General features: G+C 43.4%; 1 protein-coding gene across 1 annotated transcript in view; it reads left to right on the plus strand.

The window, feature by feature from the left end:
- LOC116512071 (unconventional myosin-X-like) overlaps positions 1-27,818 on the plus strand; it is a 76,555-nt gene that overhangs the window by 29,095 nt on the left and 19,642 nt on the right. Inside the window, exons 17-27 of the mRNA XM_032222350.1 lie at positions 482-590; positions 1,101-1,181; positions 1,670-1,794; positions 3,109-3,223; positions 10,783-10,889; positions 12,513-12,809; positions 14,799-14,838; positions 16,150-16,935; positions 18,390-18,516; positions 21,757-22,000; positions 23,169-23,264. Of these exons, the coding sequence (XP_032078241.1) occupies positions 482-590; positions 1,101-1,181; positions 1,670-1,794; positions 3,109-3,223; positions 10,783-10,889; positions 12,513-12,809; positions 14,799-14,838; positions 16,150-16,935; positions 18,390-18,516; positions 21,757-22,000; positions 23,169-23,264 (2,127 nt within the window). The remainder of the gene's footprint in view (positions 1-481; positions 591-1,100; positions 1,182-1,669; positions 1,795-3,108; positions 3,224-10,782; positions 10,890-12,512; positions 12,810-14,798; positions 14,839-16,149; positions 16,936-18,389; positions 18,517-21,756; positions 22,001-23,168; positions 23,265-27,818) is intronic.

Raw genomic sequence — 27,818 nt, forward strand, 5'->3', positions numbered from 1 at the left:
GGCTGGTCAGATGTCTCTGCTTCTCTTGGTGCTTATCTGTCCTTAAGTTCTAGCACCGTGATGGCAAACCTATGGCAGGTGTGCCACAGATGGCACGCAGAGCCCTCTCTGTGGGCACGCCAGCTGTTGCCCCAGCCAGCTCCACTGCGCAGCGGAGTCCTGCTGACAAGCTGATCTTCGGGTCTCTGCCGCATATGCGTGGGGGCAGGGTGCATGGGATGCATGTGTGCATGTGTGGGGAGGCAGGGCGCATGCATGGGGGGGCGCTTGCATTGCATTTTGGGGTTTGCGCATGCACACGTGCGTTGGGCATTTGGCACCAAAAAGGTTCACCATCCCTGTTCTAGCACTTCACAAAGACATTCTTGATTCACGTATTATGACTAGGGAAGAAGGATCCATTTCCTGGTTTAAGACAGCAGAAGCAGCAGTGTTTCCCATGGCATCTCTTTCTTTCTCTTATATTTCTCTTTCCATACAGGCTGGACTTCATCTATGACCTCTTTGAAAGAGTTGCTAGCTGCAATAGTGAAGACACTCTGAAGTTGGGAACTCAGAGACGCAGGCCAACTGTCAGCTCCCAGTTTAGGGTAGGATCAGGAGGCCCATGAAAGTGCATGTGAAAACGCCTGTAGAAACATCTCCATAGACGTGTCTTTGTTTCTTTAAATCCAGTAAATCAGAGAGAAGTACCACCAAGGTAGATGGGGATTCAGATTGTACGTCCTGCATCTTCAATGTTTCAGGCTCCGCTCTTTCATGTTTTTTAAGCTGCAAAACCTAACAAGGATTGGGAAAGGAGACGGGATAAGCCAATGAATGCCATGCAATTCTTCTTCTGTCGATGTCATAAAAGATGTTTCAGTATCTTGCAATTGTGCTTCCTTAACAGTTTCATCACGCTTTTCATGGCTGAGCATCAGCTGTAGGAAATGTTGGACCATGTGACAGCTCATGCTCAGTAGATTCTTTTTCATCCTCTCATATATTTTATTTAAACATCAGAATTATAACTGCGTCCAAGGCACTGGAGAATGATAGTAAATCTGGTCCTGAGAATGAATTTCTCCAGAGAAATAACATCTGCTGCTCTTTTCCAGGACTCCTTACATTCCTTAATGGCTACTCTCAGCACTTGCAATCCACTCTTCATTCGCTGCATCAAACCAAACCTGGAAAAGGTGATGCTCTGGAGGTGGGGAATGCCAGATGAACAGGGAAGAAGGGAGGAGGGAGATTCACCACGATTTTCAGTGGCAGCTGAGTTGAAGCTTTGCTGACCGGAAAGGGTCTTTCTCCTTTTCTGAGGGATTCTGGATTCCTAGGAGAAAAAGTTTGTGTCCAGGGTTAGCACAACAGATACAGAAGGAAGGGCCCTTTTCTAAAAGGGCTGCTGTATGCAACATAAATACTCTTTTAATGCCTTTCCTTTAATACATTGGGAGATAAATCTTGCATTTAAAAATTTTCCTTAAGCCTAGTGACTGTTTTGTATATCTAATTCATCTCTGTGTGCGCTTGTGTGTGCATTGTACATGTATGTGCATGCAGAACTAATTAATTGAGATGCCAGGAATGACTTTTGCAATTCACCTGTCATACAAGTAAAATCTCTTTTAAATTGCCCTCCCTCACATTTGGTTGGTCTCTATTTTGGGTTGTTCTTTAGGCTCCAAATCTGTTCAGTCCAGATGTTGTGTTGAAACAGCTGCGATACTCAGGGATGCTGGAGACAGTGAAGATTCGGAGAGCTGGCTTTCCCGTGCGGCGTCTTTGTCAAGATTTCCTCTGCAGGTAAACGAGAGACAGCGCATTTCCTAGGAATGGGGGTTGCAGAGAAATCAAATATAATTGTTTAGAGCAGTGGTCACCAACTGTTGATCCTTGGTCCACAGGTTGTCCGCAAGAAAATGTTGGTGGTCCACAGAAAAATTATTTGCATTTTTTATATTCCACTAAATCAGGGGTCCACAAGCTACGCCCCCTGGGACGGATACGTGGAATGAACATTTGCGTTGCTGCAGAGATTCTCCCCCTTCAGGGTCTTTTTGTAGGGGGGCAGAAATTCCAATTTGGGGTCTGCTTCGGCCTCCTGGTGCAGGGCTTTGGGCGAAGGCTGGAGGGAAGTGGTGGTGAAGAGCTGGAGAACCTTGTTCCAGTGGGACTACATCATGGCTTGGAACTGGCTGCCCATCTCAGCCCATTGAGCCTGGCCAGACACTGGCACTCCTGCAGGTCTTCCCTCTGCTTGGAAAGACTATGCCCGTAGTCCTCAGTGAAATGCTTCTGCTGAGTTTCCTTCTTGGTCAGATCCAATTTGAACTGAGCCAGTTGTTTTGCCAACTCTTTGTTGTTATGACTGCTTAGCTCCAACAACTGCTTCCTGTTGGCACCCTAAAGAGCCCAGGCAGGGAAGTGAAGAGTGACTGAGAAGTGAGGGGCGAGTAGAAGCTGGCGAAGTGCCTCTTGGCATGAGTGACATGGAATTGGCCACACCCACCCAGTCACATGACCACCTAGCTGCGCCCACTCAAACAGTCATTAGGCAGATCATATTAGTGGTCTGCGGGATTTAAAATTATGAATTCAGTGATCCCCGAGGTCCGAAAGGTTGGTGACCCCTGTTTAGAGTGACTGGCTTCTAAGGACAAGGAAGCTTAAGAAAACTGCTTCTGCAGTTTCTTCTGGGTTTGAACAAACTATCTCTTTTTTCTTTTCTAAAACCAGTTAATCATCACATGTACTATTATACTCTTCTTACCTGTTCAGAGGCATTTATTTGTAATATCTATCTTTAATTGAATGGAAAATAATGAAACACCCTTTCCTCCCCCGCCTCCCTGAAAAACATACTTGAATGTATTGTTCTGCAATCAGATTAAATTTCATTTTACATGTGTGATGATTTGCAGCATTAAGAATTGTTGAGGTTTCTCTTCCCAGATGCCACTTGTATTGTTCGGAAAAGTTAATGGAGCCAGTTAAAAAACCTTTGGCTCTACCACAGCTTAGAAGCAAAAAGAGAACTAGACTAGTAATTGCATCTAATGCTAGAATTTGTTGATTCACGCCTGTTTCTAATTAAGAGCATTTGTTTGGTTATTACAGATACAAAATGCTTTTGAAGAATTGGACCAACCCAGACAGTGGGAGAACCACGTGTTCAAGCTTTTTGCAGATATATGACAACACCCAGAGAGAATGGAAGCTGGGGAAAACCAAGGTAAAACCTATTTCCCCAAAGAAGTAAATTGGGAAATGCTGTAAAAAAATATTGTCCACAGTTACCTACATGTATGATCATTATTAGTTTTAGAACTTTGACCTAGCTGGGCTGTGGACCTGCACATATTTTGTATCACAGAAATCTGAATATATCTTCATTTCTTTCTCCCAGCAAGCCTCTTGAGAAGCATAACATGAAACCCTGCTGGTCTTCTCAAGAGTTCATTGCCATGGGGTCTCTGGATACGATTGCTTAGCTGACAAGACCTTACAGAGCATAAAATATTATATTTTTAAAAAATCAGTGAAAATCATTAGTTCAGGGACAGCATGGAGGCTGCTCTGACCCATTACTCCTCTAGTCCTGCATGTTATAGCTTCTTGATTGTCATCTGTTCTTTTCCTATCTTGTTCCTACCATCCTGTCACATAGGTCAGCAGGTTTATTAAACATACACAGAGAATGAACGCAATGGGTCCAACAGTGCATTGGAGCTCCATTTCCCCCCAGATTTTGTCCTTTTCAAAACCAGTAGCAGAGCTGTTCATCATTCTCTCCTGTTTCACTCTTGAAATTTATTCTCTGTTGAATGTTGATTAAGGTCAGGAAGTGCCTATGTTTGTATTTATATCGATACTTCATTTAAGTCCAAAAAGATTTTTAAAATAAGTTGGGCTCATCCCAACTAGGCTGGCAAAGGAGGCATGCTGCAGACCCCGTTGTTCAAGAAATTTTGGCTGGTGGAATCCAGGTGAAGAGCTGTGACTCCTGCCCAGTGGTGTATTAACCATTAAGCAGACTAAGCACGTGCTTAGAGCACCAGGCCCAAGGGGGCACCACAAAAATGAAAAAGAAAAAAACCCCAATAAAGATTTGTACAGGAGGGAGGTACCAAGATTTGTTACTGCTTAGGGCAACAGTGAGCCTTAATCCCCCACTGCTCCTGCCTTTTGGAACATCTTGCCCCCCCCCCCCATCCTCCTGACCTTCTGTAAGGGAGCCTGAAGGCCAAGCTCTGCCAGAAGGTCTTGGGGCCCCAATGGGGGTACATCATGCTGAAGGTGGTTCATAGACTAATAGCAGATCCCACCTCCCCCATTGCACCCCCCCATCTTTTAATTATAAATTGTATTTTTATTGTTCTTAGACTGTATCTGTTATGGTTTTATTGCTTTTAACATTGTGACCTTACAGCAGGATTATTAAATGTTACAATTAAAAAAGTTAAATGCAAATTTAAAAAAAGAAAAAAATGCAGAAAAGAGAAGTCTGGGGAAATGACCGCAAATATTTCAGCCTTTATTGCACAGTATAAATATCTAGAAATAGTATTTTATTCATTCACTCATTCAATTTGGAGCCGCCTGACTTCCAGACAAGCCCAGGCAGCTGGCATCTCAAAAACAAGAAATAATAAACTAGAGAACAGATCCGTGTATGTCCAGGAAAAACACAACACTACCCAAATCTGACAAAAAGAACCACCAGGGGCTCATAAATTTCCCAAACCTCAGGTCTTGGAGCAAAGCCACATTTTTAAAGAGTTGTGGAACGACTGGAACGTGTTTAATAAAACATTATTTGGAGAGCTGACACAAAATACAGTGATACAGTACAACTAAAACAATGGGGTCAATTAGGAAATTTTTACTAAAAGGATGTAGATTAGTAGACGCAGTAGGAATAGTGTTCTGTTTGGAGCAGAACTCTGGAAAGATGGGAATAGAATACCCATAATCATAAGACTTTTTTAAAAAAAATCATACAAAATCAATTCAGTTCGTGGAAGACAAGCAAGCCTTCCATGGGAAACTAAGAGCTTCCAATGGAAGACGTCCATGAACTGTATTAGTTTTATCCCAAGATAAAGTTCATATTGATAAGATCCTGCTTCTCTTTTGCAACTGTATCACTCTAGAAAAGAGTCTTAATGAACAGTTAGGGAAATGCTTGGATTTCTTAATCTAAGAGGAGGATTGGAAATCTGCCTTATATGAATTGTAAATTGGTTTCAGCCCAGTTAAAACAAAGAAAAAATGCTTTGTATTAGGAATGAATATAGAAACCCTTGGCTTTATTTGTTTAATAAATAAATACAATCAAAATTAAAATTTGGAGGTGTTCCAGTTGTAGCAGCTATAGAATGATGGGCAACTGTAAAACTGGGCATTGGTAAAGTGCATTTTTTTATTCTGTCTTTAAAAAAAATCAGACTGAATAAATAACCTTGAAATTTAATGAGCAATGCCTGCTGAGTTTCAGTATGTTCATTGTTATTTGGAGTAATACACTAGTGTTGAATGGAAATAAAGAATAATATGCTATTTTTCAGGTTCATTATACAGAACTTCATCTGTATTAAGGATATGCAAAACCTTCAGTGTATAGATCATTCTGGGCCTAGTACACTCAAGTTCAGGTGGTGCATGACTGGGCCAACATACATTTGTTGCATGTTTTATCTTCAATCAGAATAGAGCTGGTAGGGACCTTGGAGGTCCTCTTCTAGTCCAGCCCTCTTCTCAAGCAGGAGACCCTATACTACATTTCAGACAAGGAACTGTCCAGTCTTTCCCTAAAAATCTGCAGTGATGAAGCACTCACAACCACAATCAGATATGGAACATGTATGTTTGGTCCAGACTCACATCCAGACATGGGTGTTTCAGGTCTAAATATTGAGGGTTCTGAAAAGGCAAAACTGGCAGTGATAGGCAGGGAAAAACAGGCTATGAGGAGATTGGGAGCAGGAGCAGGTGAATGGTTGGATTGTACTGTACATGACATGAAGTGTAGCCAAGGGAATGGAATGGTTTGGTAGAGGGACTAATTGGTGGCAGGTTGGAGTCTGCTGCATTTGGAATCCATTGTAGGTGAGAAGAAAGGGAGACATTGGGGAAATTGTTTTGTGGGATGGTACACAAGTCATTGTGAGGAGGATGGAGGGGAAAGGAGCTTTGACTTATTGTCCCACAAATCTGCCCAGAGCTTGTCTTGGTTAAAACCCAGAACACAAAGTTCCTGGTTTTGGTTTAGATGGACTAAAAATCTTTTGTGGCTAAACACCAGTCACAGTTGTATGTCATATTTGGAACATATGGAACAAGGGACACTTCCCCCATTTTATGCATACCTCTATGCTGCATCTCTACCAGTGCTCAGGAGAAATAGAATATAGACTACTAAAATTAGGACAAAGGCCAATTAAATGCAATTAAGATTTCCTGCTGCTACTAGCATCACTTTCTTTATTTCACCTAACTAAGGCCTCTCCTACCTACAAAAGCCCTGTGCCAGGTTTGCCCTAACATTTTCTTTAAGACTATTTTAGATGTTCTAACATCTAAATCAATAAAACCACTGGGGAACCGAGTTCTGTAGGGCACTAATTAAAGAAGCAGCTCAGCAATAGCTTGTGGTCCATTGGGCAGAGAGCTCTTCATTAAAGAGCTTCTAGTGTGATCCAAGAAGAAATTATAAAGCAATTGGACCTAATCAGCATAATCAAGGACATTTAAGGCTATTGTAATTTGTTTCTGTGTTTTTTCTGTCCTTTTCCTTTTAGCATTAGATTATGTTTTTCTTGGGAGTAGGCAGAATTATGGCATGTTCTGCAGATGGGACTGCCTGGAGCAAACTGGGGAGTGGAGAAACCCTAGGCAAAGTAAAGTAAAAAGGAAATGGGCATCTTTCTGCCTGCTGAACACTTGAAGTTAATAAATCAACCTTAGAGCATTAAAAGACCAGGCTTTAAGTGACTGATGCGTGAACAACTAGCCTTTGATCTCCACGAGAACAATAAGATTTTCTCTCCTGTACATGTGTTCCCTCTTCATGTTGCTGGACCATCTGAAAAGGACTGGCTGTTTCAGTGTCCTGCATTAGTACAAAACAAACTAAGTCCTTTTTGGCAGTTCTTTATAGGCTTCTCTTTGCAGAATGAACATGAGGAGGAGCCATAGCATGGATGAAAGATGCTTTTCTTTCCATTGAATGCTTTGTTCCATTATCTGCAGGAATAAGATAGAAGCAACTAAGGGCAATTTTAAGAAAGATATTGGCAGGTAGATAAGACAGCCATATTCATGACCAGACAATGACAGTTTACTCAATAATGCTCAGTGATTACACAAAAATAGACAAAAACAGCATTCTTCTAACATAGAGATGACAAAGTAAAAAAAAAGCTTTTGGTTGAAAAAAAAACAGGTAAATTAAACTTAAATGCAAGCTCTTTTTTGCACCAAAATAATCTTTCCAATCAATTTGGATTGGAACAGCACATGTGTACTATTTACTGTTGTGCTAATGGTATAGAAACATATTTGATGTCAGTTCAATGGGATGTGACTGTGATACCCTGGAGGATTCAGGAAGCCTGGAACATTTTTTTTAAACCCACGTGATTAATACTGGGCTGCCTCTCGTAACTCCTTTCATTAGGGAAAAGCACTTGTAAGGCTTGAGCAGGGAGTAGATGAGGGGAAGTAACATGAGTTTTGTGGGGTTTGCTTCTTAAATGTAGCTGGCTGCAGCTTTGACCCGTAGATACATCAGATTGCTCCATCTAATAGCTTTGCCCAACTAGAGCACCTTCCAAAACTAACCACCAAGTTCCCAGAATTAACAGACAACGTGGCCATCTGTAGTCAGTAAGACGGCCCTAAACTTTTTAGGGGGATGCGTTCTAGATAGAAACATTTTTCATCCCTTTGTACTGCACACCTTACAAGGGAGGAAACCAAGATTCACTCTATAAGCACAGCAGGTTGTTTTTCTCATCAAATCTCTGGTAAGAATGCCTACATAATATATATGCCCACATGGTTGGGTTATTCGTATATTATTTCTTTACATATACTCTTTTTTTAAAAAAAAATCCTATTTGTCTCTTTGGTGTGTCTTGTAAAAGCTTACTTTGTGCTTTTTGATAACGACTTGATCCAACGGAATTAAACATTTCCTTAAATAGAAGTAAAAACTTAAATCTGGCTGCATTTCTGCAGGCTGCTTACAACATAGGAGTGGGGAAAAGAAGCAGTTGGCAATTGTAGCCCAGGGCAGCTCAGGCTTTCTTTTCATCAAGTTTTTGGAAAAAAAAAATGAATGGGTCTTAAAACAGTCCTGAGTTTATGAAAGTGGTCCCTTTGTTTTGGCCTAAGGAATGGGCTGTAATTTCCTCAGCATGAAACGCCAGGAAAGCATACCGTAGCAATCCCCTTCATGTCTTGAGGCATTGTGAGATTGCAGGTACCAGGTTCCTGCCCAGTGAGCCTTCCAGGTGTGCCATGTTCTGGTTCCTTCCTACGGGGCAGCAGGGGGCCCTGGGAGTTAGGATCCTATGTGAGTATGGGTGTTGGCTTCAACATGTGCTGAGCAGGATGGGGAAAGGAGTAGGAAATGCTTCCTGCGGCATGTATTCAATGGGTATTTCTATACTGAGCAATTGTTTGGGGGAGGAAGGAAAGGGATTAGTGTAAAGAATTGTGGAGCACAGGAAAGGAAGAGGAAGGCAAGACAGTCTTTGTATTTCTCATTAGGAGCAGAGCAGCTGCCAGTTGTGAATTGTGGAGGGTTGAGTTTTTTCAGGAAACAAACGAAAGTACAACTAATCAGAGAAGCTCTGTTCTGTTTCAATGCCAGCTTTGCCATTCTGGACTTCTGGGTTTTCTTCCTTGGTAGATATATCTGCAATTTATTTATTTTTTTGCTTCTAAAAGAAATGCTGCTACATCGGTGCGTAAGCAAAATAATATATCCAACAATTATGCTTTGCTATATATACATTGTTTGCATTCAAAGTTCTCTCCCCCCCTCACCCCCGTCTCTGGAATATTTTAATATTTTAATTCAGTTTATCTAACTCATCTATGCAATTCAGTAATGTGGCACTGATATTGATTTCTCCTCAACTCGCAATACAGCTTTTGGAACAACATATAGGTTACTGTGAGGTTCCCAACATTACCACCGCTTTTGAGACAAAATGGGAAACGCAGAATTCTTTTAAAGAGGAGATGGAACATAGTGGTAGATTACTCTGGCCATACTACTCTTCCTGTTTAGAGCATTGTCAGAAGATCCACCCAGGGTTTTAAGAGAGTTGGAAAGCCAAGTGCACAGAAATAAGGTCTCAATAAACAGCCTGAGGAATGGAGCCCCATAAAGATTATCTCTCAGCTGTGTTGCTGAGATGCCATTGAGATGCCTTTTTAATTGTTTCTGGAAGAAGCAAATGTGAAACACAATTGGATTTATAAGATTGAGTTCTGGAGCCTTTACCTTAAGTGAGTGTGAATGATAAGCCATGGAAGTAACCAAAGTAAAGTTCTGGGGATATGCCATTAAATTATTTCATACTTCCTTAGTCCCAGAAGAATGCTACATTCAAACTATCAAGGCCTATCTATCTTTATCTCTTATGAGTTTATTGCTTAATATACCTGGTTGAGTACATTAAGGTCCATTATAAGGAGCAGGTATCAGTGAGTCAACTTAGTCACCAAAAGCAGAGTGGGTGAAGAAACCGTTATGGCTCCATTGAACATGGCCCAAAGCCATCTTTTATTGTCTCACTTCTGTCACATATTAAATCTAAGATGCTTTTGCACCCTTTGTGACAATGCAGATAGTGCATTGCTTCAGTATGCATAAAAATATATTGGTGTTTAAATACCAAGACCTACCCACCACCACACACATACACTTTCAAAACAAATTATTAAAATTATTTCCAGGCCCTGCAGTTGGAATCTTAATACCTCATCTTTAGAATATCCACTAGGATTTATGCAATGTAATTCTTTTCAATGACGTCCATTTATAAATCTGGTGTGAAAATTTACATATAAAACATTGCAACCGCCATCTGTTAATGTGCAAATGTCAAATTAAGCCCGGCTCTTGCAGGGATGGATAATTGTAGGAGGGGGAAAAACCAAATACAAAGGAATACTCCAGCTCTTTTTGGCAGGTAAGAAAACGACGGAAAGACTGGCATGGAGGAGAAATGCTAATTAGCAGCGAGAAGAGGATGATTTAGTTGTAGTGCAGAAATTCGATTTGGAAGCCTTTTTTAAAAAAATGAGACCCTTCACATAATTTAACCAGCTTCCTGTGCATTCCTCTCACCGTGGACTTCTCTCCGTCTTTATACGCCGGTATAAAACTGCTTTAGGGATTTTAAATGGAAGGCTCCAATTACCTCAGAAAAAAGATAAAGCTGTGTCGGGAAAAGGGTTAAACAAGAGTTGTAAAAACGGTGCAGCCGCCTCCTTCCCTCTCCTCCCCTTCCACCCCCCCCCCCACACCCCAATCCTTGAGCACAGTGCGGGGGCTGGGCTGACACTCCCTGCTCAACTTTTCCCTTGTCTGTCGGCGCTGATTTCCGAAAGGGAAGGGCTGGCAGAGCAGGAGGGACGGCTCCGCTGCGGGAGCGTAAAAGAAGCCCTCCGTGTCTGGTTACTCTGGGCTGGCTGGCAGGCAGGCATGGGATCTGCTGGGGACTCGCTGTTTCCTCTCTTTGTGTCTGACGAAACTCCTCCCCGGGGTACTAGGTTTTCCTGAAGGAGGTTCTGGAACAAAAGCTGGAAAAGGCCCGGGAAGAGGAGCTGAAGAAGGCGGCCACCGTCATCCGAGCCCACGTCCTGGGCTACATGGCAAGGTCAGTGCCTAAATTTCTTGCTGTGCTTGGTTGCATTGCTGCCTGCCTGCCTGCTGCATGTACTGGATTTCCCTCTACCACACCCCACCCCCTTTTTCTTTCCTGGCCTCCCCATTCCTGCTCCCAAGCCTCCAAATGTTTCTAAGAGGCAAAGTTAAGCCACACGCTCTTGACTTTTTCCCTGTTGCATTTTTCGTCCTCCCTTATCTAGATCCCTGGCTCCCTTCCCTTTGCCATTCATTCAAGGTTCCAAGCACAGTCTCTGATTTGATTTGGAACAGCTCAGTATCTAGGCGATAACAGCTCTGCCCCCCCCCCCTTTCCTGTTTCACTCCGGGGTCTCTTGGCAGAGTTGTAAGCAGCAGGGTTGTGTTTCATCCCTGCTTTGTGTCTCCTTACCTATGTCTCTATTTTTAACTTACTACCATCTCTTCTTCCATAGTGAGCTGGGCTTTGTCTCAGCTTGTTCAGGCAAATTGCAATGTACTGTGTGCCCATTGGGACAGCCGCTTGCATTTCATAGGTACAGCAGTGTTACTATAAGAAATAGATGGTATGTCTTACATTGCACCATTGCACATAGAAGTTGGGACTAATTCAGTGTGATTTGTATAGGTTTGTCTTAAAAATAGTTTTAGACCACCTTAAGGTTGGGAAGAAATACGAACACCTATGAGCAATGCTTGCTGGAATCCCAAAACCCAAGTAGGAGAGAGAGAAACTGCATAGAACTTTTAAGGCTGGCTCTCTCCACCCCCCCACAACAGTCAAAAACAAAATAGAAACAAGTCTTTTTAGCTTTTTAAAAAAATACCTTTGGTTAGTGTATTGTTGCTTACATTCTATAGGAAATGTACTGTTAAAAAAATCTATAAGGAATACTTTTTAAGTTTTTGCCAAGAAAACTAAACTTAAAGTGGAGTGTTGGAGGGAGGGAGAGAGAGAGAATGAACAAGGAAAGTTCAATATTCCTTCCATCTTCCTCCAGTGCATGAAACCAAGCCCTTCCATTCCTCAGTCCATCAGTTTGATGCTAGCCTGAGTATGGGCCTCCTACTGATACTTATTTATTCTATTTTTATCCCACTTTTTTTACTTGATAAGTAAGTCGAAGTGGCAAACATATTCAACACACCTCCCTCCTCCTATTTTCCCCACAACCACCTTGTGAGGTGAGTTGGCCTGAGAGAGAGTGACTGGCTCAAGGTCACTCAGCAGGCTTTCGTGGCCAAGGCAGAACTTGAATGCATGGTCTGGTTTCTAGCTCCATGCTTTAAGTACCTGATCAAGTCCTCAGGTTTCAGCAGGTTTTAAAATCTTATATCTTTGAGGATAATAAGCCTCTTTGGGGGAGAGAATTATTCCATTTGTTGTGCTTAGCAGAAGATCACATGTAGAAAATGAATGGCAGTCTCAAGATGCAGAAACTCCATGGAGTTTCTCCATGGAGCAAAGTTTGGGAGAATGGCAAAATAGCTTCTTGGAGCATTGTCTATATGGAAACTTGATTGTGCTGAGTATTCAGATCAAATGTAACAGGGCAAAACAGCACCTAGGGAGAATTTAGGAAGAAGGGTGATTATATTGGTGTGTGACCTCCATATTTATGGGCCTTTTGACTAGGAAGAAGTATCGAAGAGTGCTAGCCAGTATTGTTACCATTCAAAAAAATTATCGCGCTCACTTCTGGAAGAAGTCCCTCTTGCGCCTGAAAGCCTCTGCTATTGTCCTGCAAAAGCACTGGCGTGGATGCCTAGCTCGCAATCTCTATCAAGACCTGCTGGAGGAAAAACAGAGGCAGAAAGAGGAAGCTGAGGAGCAGAGGCGAGAAGAAGAGAAGATTAGAAAGGAGGAAGAAGAAAGGCAATGGCAAGAAGAGCAGGAGTGTAGAAGGAAACAAGAAGAGAAAGAAAAGAAAAGGTACAATGGCCATATTTCTGAGGTCTGTCTACTTACCTACCTGTGTATGTCTGTCTGTCTACTTATCTACCTGTGTATGTCTGTCTTTCTATATATATCATTTTGTCTGTCAGTCTGTCTCTTATTAAATTTATTTGTTGCCCATCTTGCTGCAAGGTCACAATGTTAAAAGCAATAAAACCATAACATACAGTCTAAGAACAATACAAATACAATTTATAATTAAAAGATTGGGGGAGTGGGATGCAATGGGGGAGGTGGGATCTGCTATTAGTCTATCAACCACCTTCAGCATGATGTACCCCCATTGGGGCCCCAAGACCTTCTGGCAGAGCTGGGCCTTCAGACTCTTTTACAGAAGGTCAGGAGGATGGGGGTGGGGGGGCCAAGATGTTCCAAAAGGCAGGAGCAGTGGCGGATTAAGGCTCACTGGTGCCCTCTGCACTAAGAAATCTTGGTGCCTCCCTCCTGTACAAATCTTCATTGGGGTTTTTTTCTTTCTCAATTTTGTGGTGCCCCTTTGGGCCTGGTGCCCTAAGCACGTGCTTAGTTTGCTTAATGGTTAATACACCAGTGGGCAGGAGTCGCAGCTCTTCACCTGGACTCCACCAGCCAAAATTTCTTGAACAACGGGGTCTGCAGCATGCCTTCTTTGCCAGCCTAGTTGGGGTGAGCCAATCCCATTGGGCTGCGATGGGAAATAATCTGGATCCATGCCATGCAGGGCTTTAAAATAACCAACACTTTGAATTGCACCCAGAAGGAAACTGGCAGCCAATGCAGCTTGCAGAGCAGTAGTAGAACAAGGGCCACTTTAGGGGCTGCAAGGACTGCATGCATTCTGCACTCGCTGTAACTCTCAAATGCTCTTCAAGGATAACTCTATGTTGAGTGCATTGCAAATGTGAGATGACCAGGGCTTGAATGAATATGCACAGGACTCCTGATCCTGGAAAGGGCTCAATTGGCACACAACGCAAAGTTGAAAAATCTCCTAGCCATGACTGCCACCTGCCCACTAAGTCTGTCTGGGGTAATGCCACCCCATCTGGAACAAAGGAGGTCAAAGTCCTGGCTCTTGAGTTTCCTTAAACCCAAAACCTTTTTGATCTTGCCAGGATTCAGCCAAAGTGATTAAAAAAAAACATTTTAGACTGTTGGAGAGAGGGAACTTCATACAAATATACATACATACATACATACATACATACATACATACATACATACATACATTAAATCAATTGTATATTGTTATATGAAACTAATAATATAGTATGTGAAATGAATAGATTATGTTCCCAGCTCCAAAGCAACTTAAGGCTGGTGATCCTGAAGGCGAAGATAAATCAGAGATTGCAAAGCAGCCACCGCTCTTTTTTGAACCTCTTTCTCTGTCCTGGGATCTATAAAAAATGAAATATATTTGGTTCTCAAAAAAATGCCAACTTTTTCCAAAGGCTCAGCGTCTTTGCTTGCACACATCTTCCTTTCCCCTCCAGTTTCCCAGATTAATTACAGAATTGGGAAATAAGCGTAAGAGAGTCTTTCTGTTCTATGTAAGTCCAGGTGTCCTCCTGTCTTAAACTTAGTGCTTCTTCAAATTTAATTAAATAATGTTTTTTATGATGATGACTTCTTATTCATCATAAGGCAAACTTTAATTTCTTTTCATTAGCCACAGGCAGTCCGTATTGTGAATGGTCCATATATATCAAGTAGCAATCAGTTTCTGCTCTAACACTTTTTAAGAAAATTCAATCTTCAGAAAACCCAAGCTTTTAATTAAATGTACTGTAATAAATTATATGGTTTTGAAGGAAGCTTTTCACTAAGACATAAATAACAAAGGCAGGTATACCTTTTAAAATTATATTGATTTTTCTGTACGAGAAATTGAAAGAGTGTGTGATTATCTGTTACTTCTTTATGAAATTTCTGGCAAACTAGGCTGTGTATTTTATTGGATAACTGCTTTTTTATTTTGAACAGGAAAAAGGAACAGTTGGAAGCAGCACTGCAGGTAGCTCAGGTACGTCTTCTTCTTTCTCTAATCTTCCACCTCTTCTTCAGAATACCCAGCAGAACTGTCGGGGAATTGAACAGCTGATGTTTGAATGGAGTCAGAGACTTTGACACGAACTTGTTGCTTTTTGTAAATAAATATATTTCACATCTATATACACAGCAAACTAGATAGTCAGGAAAACTGGAGCATCATCAGGCAAATCACAGAACATACAAGGCACACAGAAGAAAAAAGGCAGGGGAAAAAGGGAAACTCCCCTTCCACACCCACAGCAACCAATCACAGTGCAGATTGCCTCACACAAGGAGCCACAATCAACCATAACTCTGTGTTCTGGCATACTAAACAACCCCACAGCTCCAGCTACTAAATTTAAATATCTTAAGAACCCTAACCTACCCGGGCCTTGTCTTTTTCTTAGTGCACTATTAGCTGTGTGCATTTCTCTGAAATGATTCTGGGGCACATTTGATTCTACAGTGCATCATTTTTAAATCAAAATATAGGGAATTTTAACATTGTCCTCTTAATGCCCTTCATTGTCTCAAATCTACATACACCATGCCCAAAGCTGCTACTGACTTGAGAAAGAAACTTCTGAAACTGTATTGATAATTGATGCTTTCTTTTTGAGCTAACCAGCAACAGAAGGATGATTTTTTTTTTTGCACGTCATGCAGAAGATTTCAGGGAAATATCAAAAATGGAATCAATATTTTAGGAACTGGGTTCTGTGCATTCATACAGAAGTCTAAATCAATCCAACATCTTGGTGGCATGCCTAGGGAAACTTTTTGCTTTCATCTCTAAAACTATTTTCAGAATTTGATAGTGCTAAAATCTTACAAAACTTAAAAATTTAATAAGATTTTGACTATTTTTCTAAAATAATCAATGTTTTCATTTTGAGCGGGACTCTAAATTGGATTAGAATCACAGATATTCACAGAAGAGTTCCAGTGAATTCAGTTTATTAATATGGGGCTGTTTGAAAAGCATTAAGAAAACATTGGTTCAATCATGGATAGAACATGCATCAAACAGTTGTCTTTGAGGTTGGGGGTGGTTGTTGTAGTAAATACCATACAAATTCTAGTGTATCAAAGGAGATACACTACCCATGACGATCTTCTTTTGAATTACATTCAGCTTCAGGGAATTTAGTAAATATTCCATATTGTATCTTTGAGAAGTTAGAATTAAAAAAATCTTGCGAACTGGGGAGCAATGAAGCACCACTTGGTTGTTATGATAGCACCTGAATTTTCAGAGCGATTTATGAAAGTTAGTTATTTTTTTGCATTTTTGAATCAGATGGAGGTACTAAAAACTCAGAAGGAGAACCATCCACTGCGGGAAGAGGAACAGCGTCAAATGGAGGAGATTCTGCGTTTGGAAAGGGAAATTGAGAAGCTGCAGTGGCAACAGAAGGCAGATCATGTGTCCATTACATGTGAGAATACCAAGAATGAGATGAAGCGGCAGCGGGAAGAAGAAATACAGAGGCTGGAGAAAGAAGCATCTAGGGTTGCACAGGAGTTCTTAGAACTTTTAGATTTTGGGAACCTGGATGAAAGTGTGCAAAACTTAGAACGCTCCTTGTCTAGTGAAGGAACTCTCAATATTGAATGTAGCCTTGTTGCTCCGCTAGCTGAGGAAGAAGAAGATGAAGGTTTTCCTGCGGATGAAGAAGGGCCGCCAGTCCCCAGCCCAAGTCTGTTGAACCAGGACAGTAGCACCAGGACCAGTGATAACTATTATTCAGAGGAAGACACATCTCCAAATATGCCAGTGTCTGGGGAGGAAGAGAACAGAGAAGGCAACGCTCTGCTTCCTTCTACTGAGGGAGCTGGAAGCCCTCAGAAAGAACATCTGAAAAGCATATACTGGATAGGCTCAGAAGTAACGCAGAACGACATGGTAGAGATGGAAGATCCCATTTACAGCTTGCCTCCAGATGTGGAATCAGATTATGACCACGAGGAATATGATGGCATTGTAGATATCAGCAGCACATCAATTGAGCCACTGAACAGGGAGGAGGTCCTGCGCAATTCTCTTAGCAATGGTGTGGATTCCAATCGTGGCAGCTTGGACTCGGTGAGAAATGTTCATAACCATGGCAGTTGAATAGTCCTGTTAACCTGTTTCATCTTGCATAAGCGATAATATCATTAATATTTCTTTAATTGATATCATTGTCAAATTTAATCCATGAATTCCAAAGAGTAACATTGGCTTGAGTTCCATAATGGAGGAAAGGCAGAATAAAGCTATTATTTTCACATGCCCTCAGAGACACATATGCTAATTTGTTCAGTCCATTGTAACATGTCTTTTACTCTGTTGGTTAATCTGTTGTGACAATGCATTTGTTTATGGTTTACTTATTATGCAAACCTAATGAACTGTTTGCAGCACTATTGTGTGTGTGTGTGTGTATGTATGTATGTATGTATGTGTGTGTGTGTGTGTATACATATATATATATATATATATATATATATATATATATATATATATATATATATATATATATATACACACACACACATACATACATACATACATACATACATACATACATACACATACATATATATATATATATATCTCCTGGGAATACTTAGATCATCTACATGCAATCCATTCCAGTTTTTATATATTCAGTCACTAGACTCTTCCTGCTATTACAGCTTCATATTTCTCCTTGAGACTGCTTATGTGAGTGTATATTCAGATAAGGACCATTAATAGTAGAGAATGCTTTCCATTATAAAAATGATAGGAGAAAGTTGATATCAAAGTAGACATACTTCTTTTGAAATAGTGTTCAATGGTTGCTTCTAAATTGTTCTGTTGCCTGAGCCAAAGACCAGCCTCTGTGTTAAGTTTTTACATATTAGGTTAGCATTAATATTCTAAATCTTCTATCTAAGTAATCCTGAAGTCATTCTCAATAGTTTTCCTTCACCAATCTCAATATATTTTTGCTTCCTTCTTGCTGGATCCAAATCTGATTTAATATTCTTATGGGGCAAATTGATTGAAGAAATATTTTGCCCATCAAGAACGTGCTAAATTACTTCATGCAAATTTTCCTTAGCAAATTAATTTTTCTTAACCGTATTATTAAAAAAGATCTCTCAAGGCATATAATTCAATTAGACAACTCTAGACAACATTGTTATATGTTTAAATATCACCCTCTGGTATTTTCCTCCATGCTGTTGTTTATATATGGCTGCTATAATTGATTGATTGATTGATTGATTATGTGCATTAAGTCAGTTTTGATTCTTGATGACCACATAAATAGACTTTCTCCAGGGTGATCCATTTCTTTTCCTAACCTGGCCCTTCACTGCATTGAATCCATCCAACTTGCTACTAGTCATACTTTTTTCTCATTCATTTTTTAAATGAATTCTTGAATGAGGGGTTTTGATGCAACTGATTCTGTACAGTTGTGATTATACCCAGGAAGTCAATTTATCTAACATGTAATAGAAGTTAGATAGTTACCAAATAACAACAATTCATTTCTCTCCTAGTTTTTAGATACCAAAGATGAAGAAGGGGATACTTATATGGACACAGATGAAGAATTCTGTAGTGGCCGGGTCACTCTGTTCAATGGATCTGGGCCCGCATATTTTCACAGCTATCTCTACATGAAGGGTAAGGAGTTTTCTCAGTTCCATGAATTTAGCAGGTTGTCTGCTTCTGCAATCAGTCATCTTAAGTTGGTACATTCTTTCTTTTCTCTTTTTGCTACTTGGTCCTGTATTCGTTCCAGTATAAAATATATCTTTTTAGAGAAGGGGTTTCAAAGGATTTTTTGATTGTTGTTTCTAGATCAAGTTTCTAGATCACCTTTATGAATAGATAAACTGTGTTTCATATTAGAATGAAGAAGGTCTAGATATTTCTTTTGCATACACGTACTGCCCCTCCAGGTATTCTATAAATGCCCACAGGTATTTTCTTACTCTCCTCTCCTATTTTTCCCCCACTCCTATTTTTTCAGGACTATCCATTGGCTTTTCTTAAAGTTTAAAAACCCTTCGTAGCTAGCTCTAAAATTATCAAATTACTTGGCCAATAGGTATTGGCACTCGATGAGATAATGTTCTGACACCAAGATAATGCTTCCTACTCCCAATCGAGGTTTATAATTTATTTGAGTGCTTTCTCCATCCCTTTCCCAAACAACTTCAAAGATAGTATACAGGGAGGCTATCTTATTTCTGTGGCTGGGGCTAAAGTGAAAACTACATAATTCCTGAAAGGAAGACAGCCCTGAACTTAAGATGAACTCTGTGTTGAAGGGTAAAGCAGAGAGGAACAAAATAATTTGTCTTCATTACTATATTCTCAGTAAATCTAAGACACTCCTCCCATTTTAGAGATAAGTTATTTTCAGAACCCTAGACCTTCAGGATTTCTTAAAAGAGTATATGTTGAGCTTTGTAGGAGGGGGGATACTGTACTCTTGGCACATTGTTTTTTTGTGAACCACATTTGCCCAACTGTAGCAAGCTGCTTCTATAATAACTGTATAGTAATGCTTCACAGCAATCAAATTTATGAGTCCGTTGTGTTGTAGAGAAAAAAAAAGAACAGGAAACGTGTATAGTGGTTTATGTTTTTTTTCTTTTCTTTCTTTAAAAAATACCCCTATTTTCCTTTTCAATAAAATCATAAATAGTACAGGTGTACCGTATTTTTCAGAGTATAAGACGCACCAAGATTTTGAAGGGGTAAATTTTAAAAAAAAGGTTTTGCCCTCCCGGGCCCCCAGGAGCACTCTGCACTCTGGTTTTTTGGGGGGAGGGCAAAAACCCCTCCCATGGCAGGGCAGGATTAAACATATCTCTCTGCGCTTTATTTTGTTCCTCTGACCGGTGACGCGGAGCCGCTTGGCCCAAGGAGCGGCAGTTGGCTCGCTTCCTCTCTTCAGTGAGGAAGGAAAGAGACATGGGGGCTGCTGAACGGCTGCTCGACCAGGAATGGCCCATTGGGCGAGAAGGGGGGGGGGGGAATCCCTTCCATTTGGATTAATGGTTCCTTGTGGTGGCACCGGAGCGGCAAAAGGGAAGCCCAAAGAAAACAACCCGGCAAGGCTGCCTCCTTGAACAACCAGATTTGTTCACAACCCTCTTGGCAACTCCGCTTCCTTAGTCTCGGGGCAAAAGTAGGTCCCAGGCTGCAGGGAGACTCCTGACCTGGCACTCCTGCATTCCAAAGTTTCCTTTCCATCCTGCACTTCTTCCACTAGCCAACGATGCCAATAGCTTTTCCAGGAGAGAAAGTGAAGATCTAACATCTTGAGAAAAGACTTCGTGATGAGTAGATTGTTTCCCTTCCCTTCCTCCAACACCCCCCCCCCCAAAATCCACCCAGATCTGTCATGCAGCAAAGAGTTACGGTAGCTGCCACCCGGAAATGCTATTGCCGCCTGGAACCGCCCGAGAAGGGGCAGGTAAAGTGGGCACTGCAGAGATTGTAGTACCAGCGTTTTGGATGGTAGTGCACTGGTCTCAGGAGCCAAAGCCTTTGAATCAAGCTTGATTACGTCCCATTCTAGGTTTTTAACTTCCCAATCTAGTGTTCTGAGAAAAGCATTCGTAAAAAGTAGATTGTTCCCCTTCCCTTCCTCCCCCCCCCATCTCTCCTGATTCTCAGAAGCCAAAGCCTTTGAATCAAGCTTGATTGTACCCCATTTCAGGTTTTTAACTTCCCAATCTAGTGTTCTGAGAAATCTACCATCCTTGAGGCACCTTTTGTTTGCAGGAGGAGGAGAAGGGCAACTTAAAGCAGCGCCTCCTTAAACCAAAGCCTCTGAGTAACTGGGAAAGAAAACCGTGGTCTTCGGGCGGTAGTTTTTGGCAGGTTCCAAGCATGGCTTTCTTTTCCAGTTACTCAGAGGCTTTGGTATACTCCGGCCTTGCCTTCCTCCTCCTGCAAGCGAAAGGTACTTCAGAGATTCAGCAGGCAGCTCAGGGGAGACAATGGCCACAATGACTTCACTCCCCAGCAATGTGAGAAGCTGCTGCCGCTGCCGCCATTGCCAAAATCCTCCATGGAGCCCAGCCAAGCGGGAGCTCTGAAAGCGAAACCTTTCTCCTTTCCAGCCATCACAATCACTGTAGGGCCCGCTTCGCCTACCCCTTTTTCAGATTACCCAGGTGGCTACATTTGGAGTATAAGACGCAGCCAGATTTTCACCCTCTTTTTTGGAGTAAAAAGGTGCATCTTATACTCCAAAAAATACGGTAAGTAAATTGTGGGATGTAAGTTTTTATTTTTATATGTTCCCAGTTATGTCAGAGTGATTTGGAAGCTATTCCTATTGGTTTATTTTTATGGATGGATCACTCCAGCGCCGGGATTCACTTATCTTCCCTACCGCTTCGCAAATGTGAGCGCACGAACCTCATCTGTGCATGTGCACCGCCTTCTATGCATGCACAGTGCTCGCGCATTACATCGGGGTGGGTAGGCTGAGTCTCCCGCACCCACCACTACCGGTTCACCCAAACCAGAGAGAACCGGCTGAATACCACCTCTGGATCGCTCCCTCTTGGCCTTGGAGTTCTCCATGCCTGTCTCTCACCGCAGGAAGTAACTGCTATTCTGATTGCCCAATAGAGCCTATCAGACCCATGTGCATATTGATTTTTGTAACTTTTTCCTTTTATGGGCTTAGTATTTATTTTTTTATCACAATTCATTGTCAGCCTCCAAAGGCACAGTAGAGAGTTGAGCAGCCATACGAATTGTTTAAATAATAAGTAGACATTAATTGTACTTAGAGGAAGTATTTCATTTTTTAGGGTAATCTTACAGTCGTGGACAGGAATAGGAATCTATCGTTATATTGTCAGATTTTTCCAACTTGGTTTCTTTTCCTTGCAGGGGGGTTGATGAACCCCTGGAGGCGGCGTTGGTGTGTCCTAAAAAATGAGGCCTTTATGTGGTTCCGAGCCAAACAGGAAGCCTTAAAGTCGGGCTGGCTTTATAAGAAAGGAGGAGGCATGTCCACATTATCTCGACGGAATTGGAAACGGCGCTGGTTTGTCCTGAGAGAGGCCAAACTGATGTATTTTGAGAATGACAGTGAAGAAAAGCTGAAAGGAACAATTGATATCAGGAAAGCAAAGTACGGGCAATGCTGTTATGTCTCTCCTTTCAAGGAAAACAAAATTGTTCTTGTCTGAAAACTCTCTAGTCCAGTGTTTCTCATTGGCTGGCTGGGGAATTCTGGGAGTTGAAGTCTGGACATCTTCAAGTTGCCAAGGTTGAGAAACACTGCTCTATTCAGTTTGACTTCTATTTGTCTCTATGATAGACATTACTTATATAGAGAGCTTTTTACCCTCCTGTTCCTTCTAACTTTCCATTAGCTCCATCTTTAATGTTAGGCTACTTTCCTACTCCTATTTGGATTTTTCTAACTGCTTTGCCTGGAAAAAAAAATCAGCCTTGAGAGCTACTCTAGATCCCCAAACTGTATCTAAATGTAAGGAGCTGTTAACTACACCCTAAACCTATTATTATAAAAAACCAATGCATTATCGTTAGTCATTTTGAGGTGGAAAACATACATGGCCATATGGAGGAAGTGCTAAACTATTGATACCACTAACTATGATATCCTTCTGAATTATCTAGTCGCATTGGTCCTTGGGAATATAATTTTTTCCAGCGGTGTATATTCATAAATGCTGCTGGGATATAGCTGTTCACTTACCTCCCACGTTGTGTCTTATTTCCCATGCTGCTCAATAGCTATATGAAATTGCTGGGAGACATCAGACGTTTTAGAGTGGGGTATTATTAGTATTTTGATGAAACTAATTTCTACTCCTAATCCAAGGAAGCGCTTAGCATACTTCAATATTACCTGCATTTAATAACCGTTAGATGAATTAGAAGAGGTTGAAGTTAAATCCAGGCAAGACACTGGCGCTTTGGGGAAATATGAAACCCCACTTGGGGATTGAGGTTCAGCCTGATTTGGATGTGACTGTCTTCCCGGTCTTAGGAAGCTCCTTGATCTTCAGTTGTTGGATTTGCTGGTGGCTGCTGTAGCAAGAAGCGCTTTTTGATCCCTGGCTATGAAATGTTTGCTTAACCCACACTAAAATCTCCTCTGTTGTTCTTCCTTGTATCTTTGGCCTTGCCAGGAAGGATGATCTGAGCTGCTTCTATAAGACAAGAGGAGCTCCAAACTTCCTTAAGGCCAAACATGCCAAAGAGAGAAAGGCTAAAGTTTATTGGATAGCTTGACTCTTAATGTCTGACTCTTAATGCATGATCTTTTGTAGGGAAATTGTGGATATTCATGAGAAAGAGAATGCCCTCGATATTGTGACAGGTGATCGGGTTTACCATATAGTGGCGGAGTCACCAGAGGATGCCAGGTATGGGGTAAAACAAAAGTTGTATCTGTCTTTGAGACTTTTCCTCTGCAGATCCAACTCCTAGAAATACAAATTGTTTTCCTTTGTGAAGCGATAAGATCCTCCTTGCAACCAATTCACAAGCTCCATTGAACTGGCATAGAAAATGTGTAATCTCTGCCAAAGTAGCACATTCTATCTGTTGCTATATTATGATTCAAGAGTCAGAACATTACTCGGAAGACTTAATACCTGACAGTGAAAAATAGTAGTAATGTATGCTTACTATGTAAAGCTTTCATCATCTGAAGGTACTTAACTGTATTGTATCTGTTTGTGCCATATTATAGTTTAAATTGGATGATTTATTTAATGAAATCAATACATTAATGGCCTTTTTAGTCTTTGTGAATTGTATATTCCATGCCACAGCTTTAGACTGTATTCAAACTGGCCCTTACTATTGGCTTTTCGTAAGCTGTGTTCCAGTCTAAAGTAATAATTTATCCTCCTTATCTTGTGTCAGATTATGAGAACAACATATGATACAATCTGCATTGAAAGAATTACATTAGGTCCTTCTAAAAGTTGTTACATAGCAGAACTGAGAAAGGCTTGTACCTAATATCTTGGAAAATCACCATCTGTCAGTAACAAATATCACAACAAGTATCACATTTTCTTTTTTTTTTCTTTTGACTTATTGTATCATCTAAATCCAGGCAGTTTGTTGGTTAAATCACAATTGGCTATATCCAACAAACCCTGATTAATAGTTTGTGATTTATTATGCATGATCGCATTCATTAGCCTTAATAGAAAGCAAAATCTGATAAATGTAATGGTTGAACTTAGAATAAGCTAGTACCTTACAAAGGTTCCATAGAAAACATACAGCTAGCATTTAATACCGTATTTTCACCCATATAACCCGCCCACGCAAATAACCCGCACACGCGAATAACCCGCAGGTTTCCAAGATCGTGCAAAATATTTTCCGTATACCCCGCCCACTTATATAACCCGCGACGAGTAAGGGAGAAGGGAAACTGCTGAGATCGGGGGAAGGAACGGAGGAGAAAGCCTGGGCGAGCTGGGGAAGGGGGAAGGAACTGAGGAGAAGGAAACTGCTGAGATCGGGGGAAGGAACAGAGGAGGAAGCCGGGGCAAGCTGGGGAAGGGGGAAGGAACGGAGGAGAAGGAAACTGCTGAGATCGGGGGAAGGAACAGAGGAGGAAGCCGGGGCAAGCTGGGGAAGGGGGAAGGAACGGAGGAGAAGGAAACTGCTGAGATCGGGGGAAGGAACGGAGGAGGAAGCCTGGGCGAGCTGGGGAAGGGGGAAGGAACGGAGGAGAAGGAAACTGCTGAGATCGGGGGAAGGAACGGAGGAGGAAGCCGGGGCGAGCTGGGGAAGGGGGAAGGAACGGAGGAGAAGGAAACTGCTGAGATCGGAGGAAGGAACGGAGGAGGAAGCCGGGGCGAGCTGAGGAAGGGGGAAGGAACGGAGGAGAAGGAAACTGCTGAGATCGGGGGAAGGAACGGAGGAGGAAGCCGGGGCGAGCTGGGGAAGGGGGAAGGAACGGAGGAGAAGGAAACTGCTGAGATCGGGGGAAGATCGTTGAATTCCCTAGCAAAGAACAAACGGCAGGAATGGAGAATCTGGCTCCTTCATCGTAGGAAACGTTTCTGAGGTTTATGGAGCTTAAAGGTTCGTTTCAAATCAAGGCAGAGATCTGGAAAGGCGGGGAAAGCTGCATTTATTTGGAAACGGCGTTTCTCTTCGAAAGACGATTTCCCTTCCTGCCGTTTGTTCTTTGCCAGGGAATTCAACGCTTTGCCTGCAAGGATCGTGGGAGAAAAGGGGGATTTTATGGGGAGAGAAAACCCCCCTGGGACTCCCAAGTCCTAAGAATCCAAACTCCGAGATCAGCTCCATTCTTCTGGAGGGGAGTGGAAGGAAATATTTTTCCCCAAAGAAGAAAAAATCCATACCCCCAGATATTTGTAAGAGGATTTGAGCGGATTTTCTTGTAAAAGGTTTCGGTGTTATTTAGGAAGGGTGGATGGATGGACGGATAGATGGACAGTATATCACAGCAAGCGGCTCTGGTTCAAGAAGGGCTCTGGTTCATCTCAATGGGCGGAAAGTAAGAGGGAGGGACCCTTCCTCCCTCCCTTCCATCTACTTTATTGAACTCCGTGGGAGGAAAAGCTCTCCTAGCCCCGCTCTGAAGTGAAGGAGTATATTCTTCCACGCTACGGCAGCCCTGAAGGGCCGGGAGATATTTGGGCAGCTCTTGTTTCAGTTCTACGGGCGAGGAGATGGGGGAATTGGGAAGATATTCCCCTTCCTCCAACCCTTCCCCAGCTCGCCCAGGCTTCCTCCTCCGTTCCTTCCCCCGATCTCAGCAGTTTCCTTCTCCTCCGTTCCTTCCCCCTTCCCCAGCTCGCCCCGGCTTCCTCCTCCGTTCCTTCCCCCGATCTCAGCAGTTTCCTTCTCCTCCGTTCCTTACCCCTTCCCCAGCTCGCCCTGGCTTCCTCCTCCGTTCCTTCCCCCGATATCAGCAGTTTCCTTCTCCTCCGTTCCTTCCCCCTTCCCCAGCTCGCCCTGGCTTCCTCCTCCGTTCCTTCCCCCGATATCAGCAGTTTCCTTCTCCTCCGTTCCTTCCCCCTTCCCCAGCTCGCCCTGGCTTCCTCCTCCGTTCCTTCCCCCGATCTCAGCAGTTTCCTTCTCCTCCGTTCCTTCCCCTTCCCCAGCTCGCCCTGGCTTCCTCCTCCGTTCCTTCCCCCGATCTCAGCAGTTTCCTTCTCCTCCGTTCCTTCCCCAGCTCACTCCGGCTTCCTCCTCCGTTCCTTCCCCTGATCTCAGCAGTTTCCTTCTCCTCCGTTCCTTCCCCCTTCCCCAGCTCGCCCAGGCTTCCTCCTCCGTTCCTTCCCCCGATCTCAGCAGTTTCCTTCTCCTCCGTTCCTTCCCCCTTCCCCAGCTCGCCCCGGCTTCCTCCTCCGTTCCTTCCCCCGATCTCAGCAGTTTCCTTCTCCTCCGTTCCTTCCCCAGCTCGCCCCGGCTTCCTCCTCCGTTCCTTCCCCCGATCTCAGCAGTTTCCTTCTCCTCCGTTCCTTCCCCCTTCCCCAGCTTGCCCAGGCTTCCTCCTCCGTTCCTTCCCCCGATCTCAGCAGTTTCCTTCTCCTCCATTCCTTCCCCAGCTCACTCCGGCTTCCTCCTCCGTTCCTTCCCCCGATCTCAGCAGTTTCCTTCTCCTCCGTTCCTTCCCCAGCTTGCCCAGGCTTCCTCCTCCGTTCCTTCCCCCGATCTCAGCAGTTTCCTTCTCCTCCGTTCCTTCCCCAGCTCGCCCCGGCTTCCTCCTCCGTTCCTTCCCCCGATCTCAGCAGTTTCCTTCTCCTCCGTTCCTTCCCCCTTCCCCAGCTCGCCCCGGCTTCCTCCTCCGTTCCTTTCCCCGATCTCAGCAGTTTCCTTCTCCTCCGTTCCTTCCCCCTTCCCCAGCTTGCCCAGGCTTCCTCCTCCGTTCCTTCCCCCGATCTCAGCAGTTTCCTTCTCCTCCGTTCCTTCCCCCTTCCCCAGCTCGCCCCGGCTTCCTCCTCCGTTCCTTCCCCCGATCTCAGCAGTTTCCTTCTCCTCCGTTCCTTCCCCCTTCCCCAGCTCGCCCCGGCTTCCTCCTCCGTTCCTTCCCCCGATCTCAGCAGTTTCCTTCTCCTCCGTTCCTTACCCCTTCCCCAGCTCGCCCTGGCTTCCTCCTCCGTTCCTTCCCCCGATATCAGCAGTTTCCTTCTCCTCCGTTCCTTCCCCTTCCCCAGCTCGCCCTGGCTTCCTCCTCCGTTCCTTCCCCCGATATCAGCAGTTTCCTTCTCCTCCGTTCCTTCCCCCTTCCCCAGCTCGCCCTGGCTTCCTCCTCCGTTCCTTCCCCCGATCTCAGCAGTTTCCTTCTCCTCCGTTCCTTCCCCCTTCCCCAGCTCGCCCTGGCTTCCTCCTCCGTTCCTTCCCCCGATCTCAGCAGTTTCCTTCTCCTCCGTTCCTTCCCCAGCTCACTCCGGCTTCCTCCTCCGTTCCTTCCCCTGATCTCAGCAGTTTCCTTCTCCTCCGTTCCTTCCCCCTTCCCCAGCTCGCCCAGGCTTCCTCCTCCGTTCCTTCCCCCGATCTCAGCAGTTTCCTTCTCCTCCGTTCCTTCCCCCTTCCCCAGCTCGCCCCGGCTTCCTCCTCCGTTCCTTCCCCCGATCTCAGCAGTTTCCTTCTCCTCCGTTCCTTCCCCAGCTCGCCCCGGCTTCCTCCTCCGTTCCTTCCCCCGATCTCAGCAGTTTCCTTCTCCTCCGTTCCTTCCCCCTTCCCCAGCTTGCCCAGGCTTCCTCCTCCGTTCCTTCCCCCGATCTCAGCAGTTTCCTTCTCCTCCATTCCTTCCCCAGCTCACTCCGGCTTCCTCCTCCGTTCCTTCCCCCGATCTCAGCAGTTTCCTTCTCCTCCGTTCCTTCCCCAGCTTGCCCAGGCTTCCTCCTCCGTTCCTTCCCCCGATCTCAGCAGTTTCCTTCTCCTCCGTTCCTTCCCCAGCTCGCCCCGGCTTCCTC

This window comes from Thamnophis elegans, chromosome 1 (genome assembly GCF_009769535.1).
Source record: "Thamnophis elegans isolate rThaEle1 chromosome 1, rThaEle1.pri, whole genome shotgun sequence".
Lineage (NCBI taxonomy): Eukaryota > Metazoa > Chordata > Lepidosauria > Squamata > Colubridae > Thamnophis > Thamnophis elegans.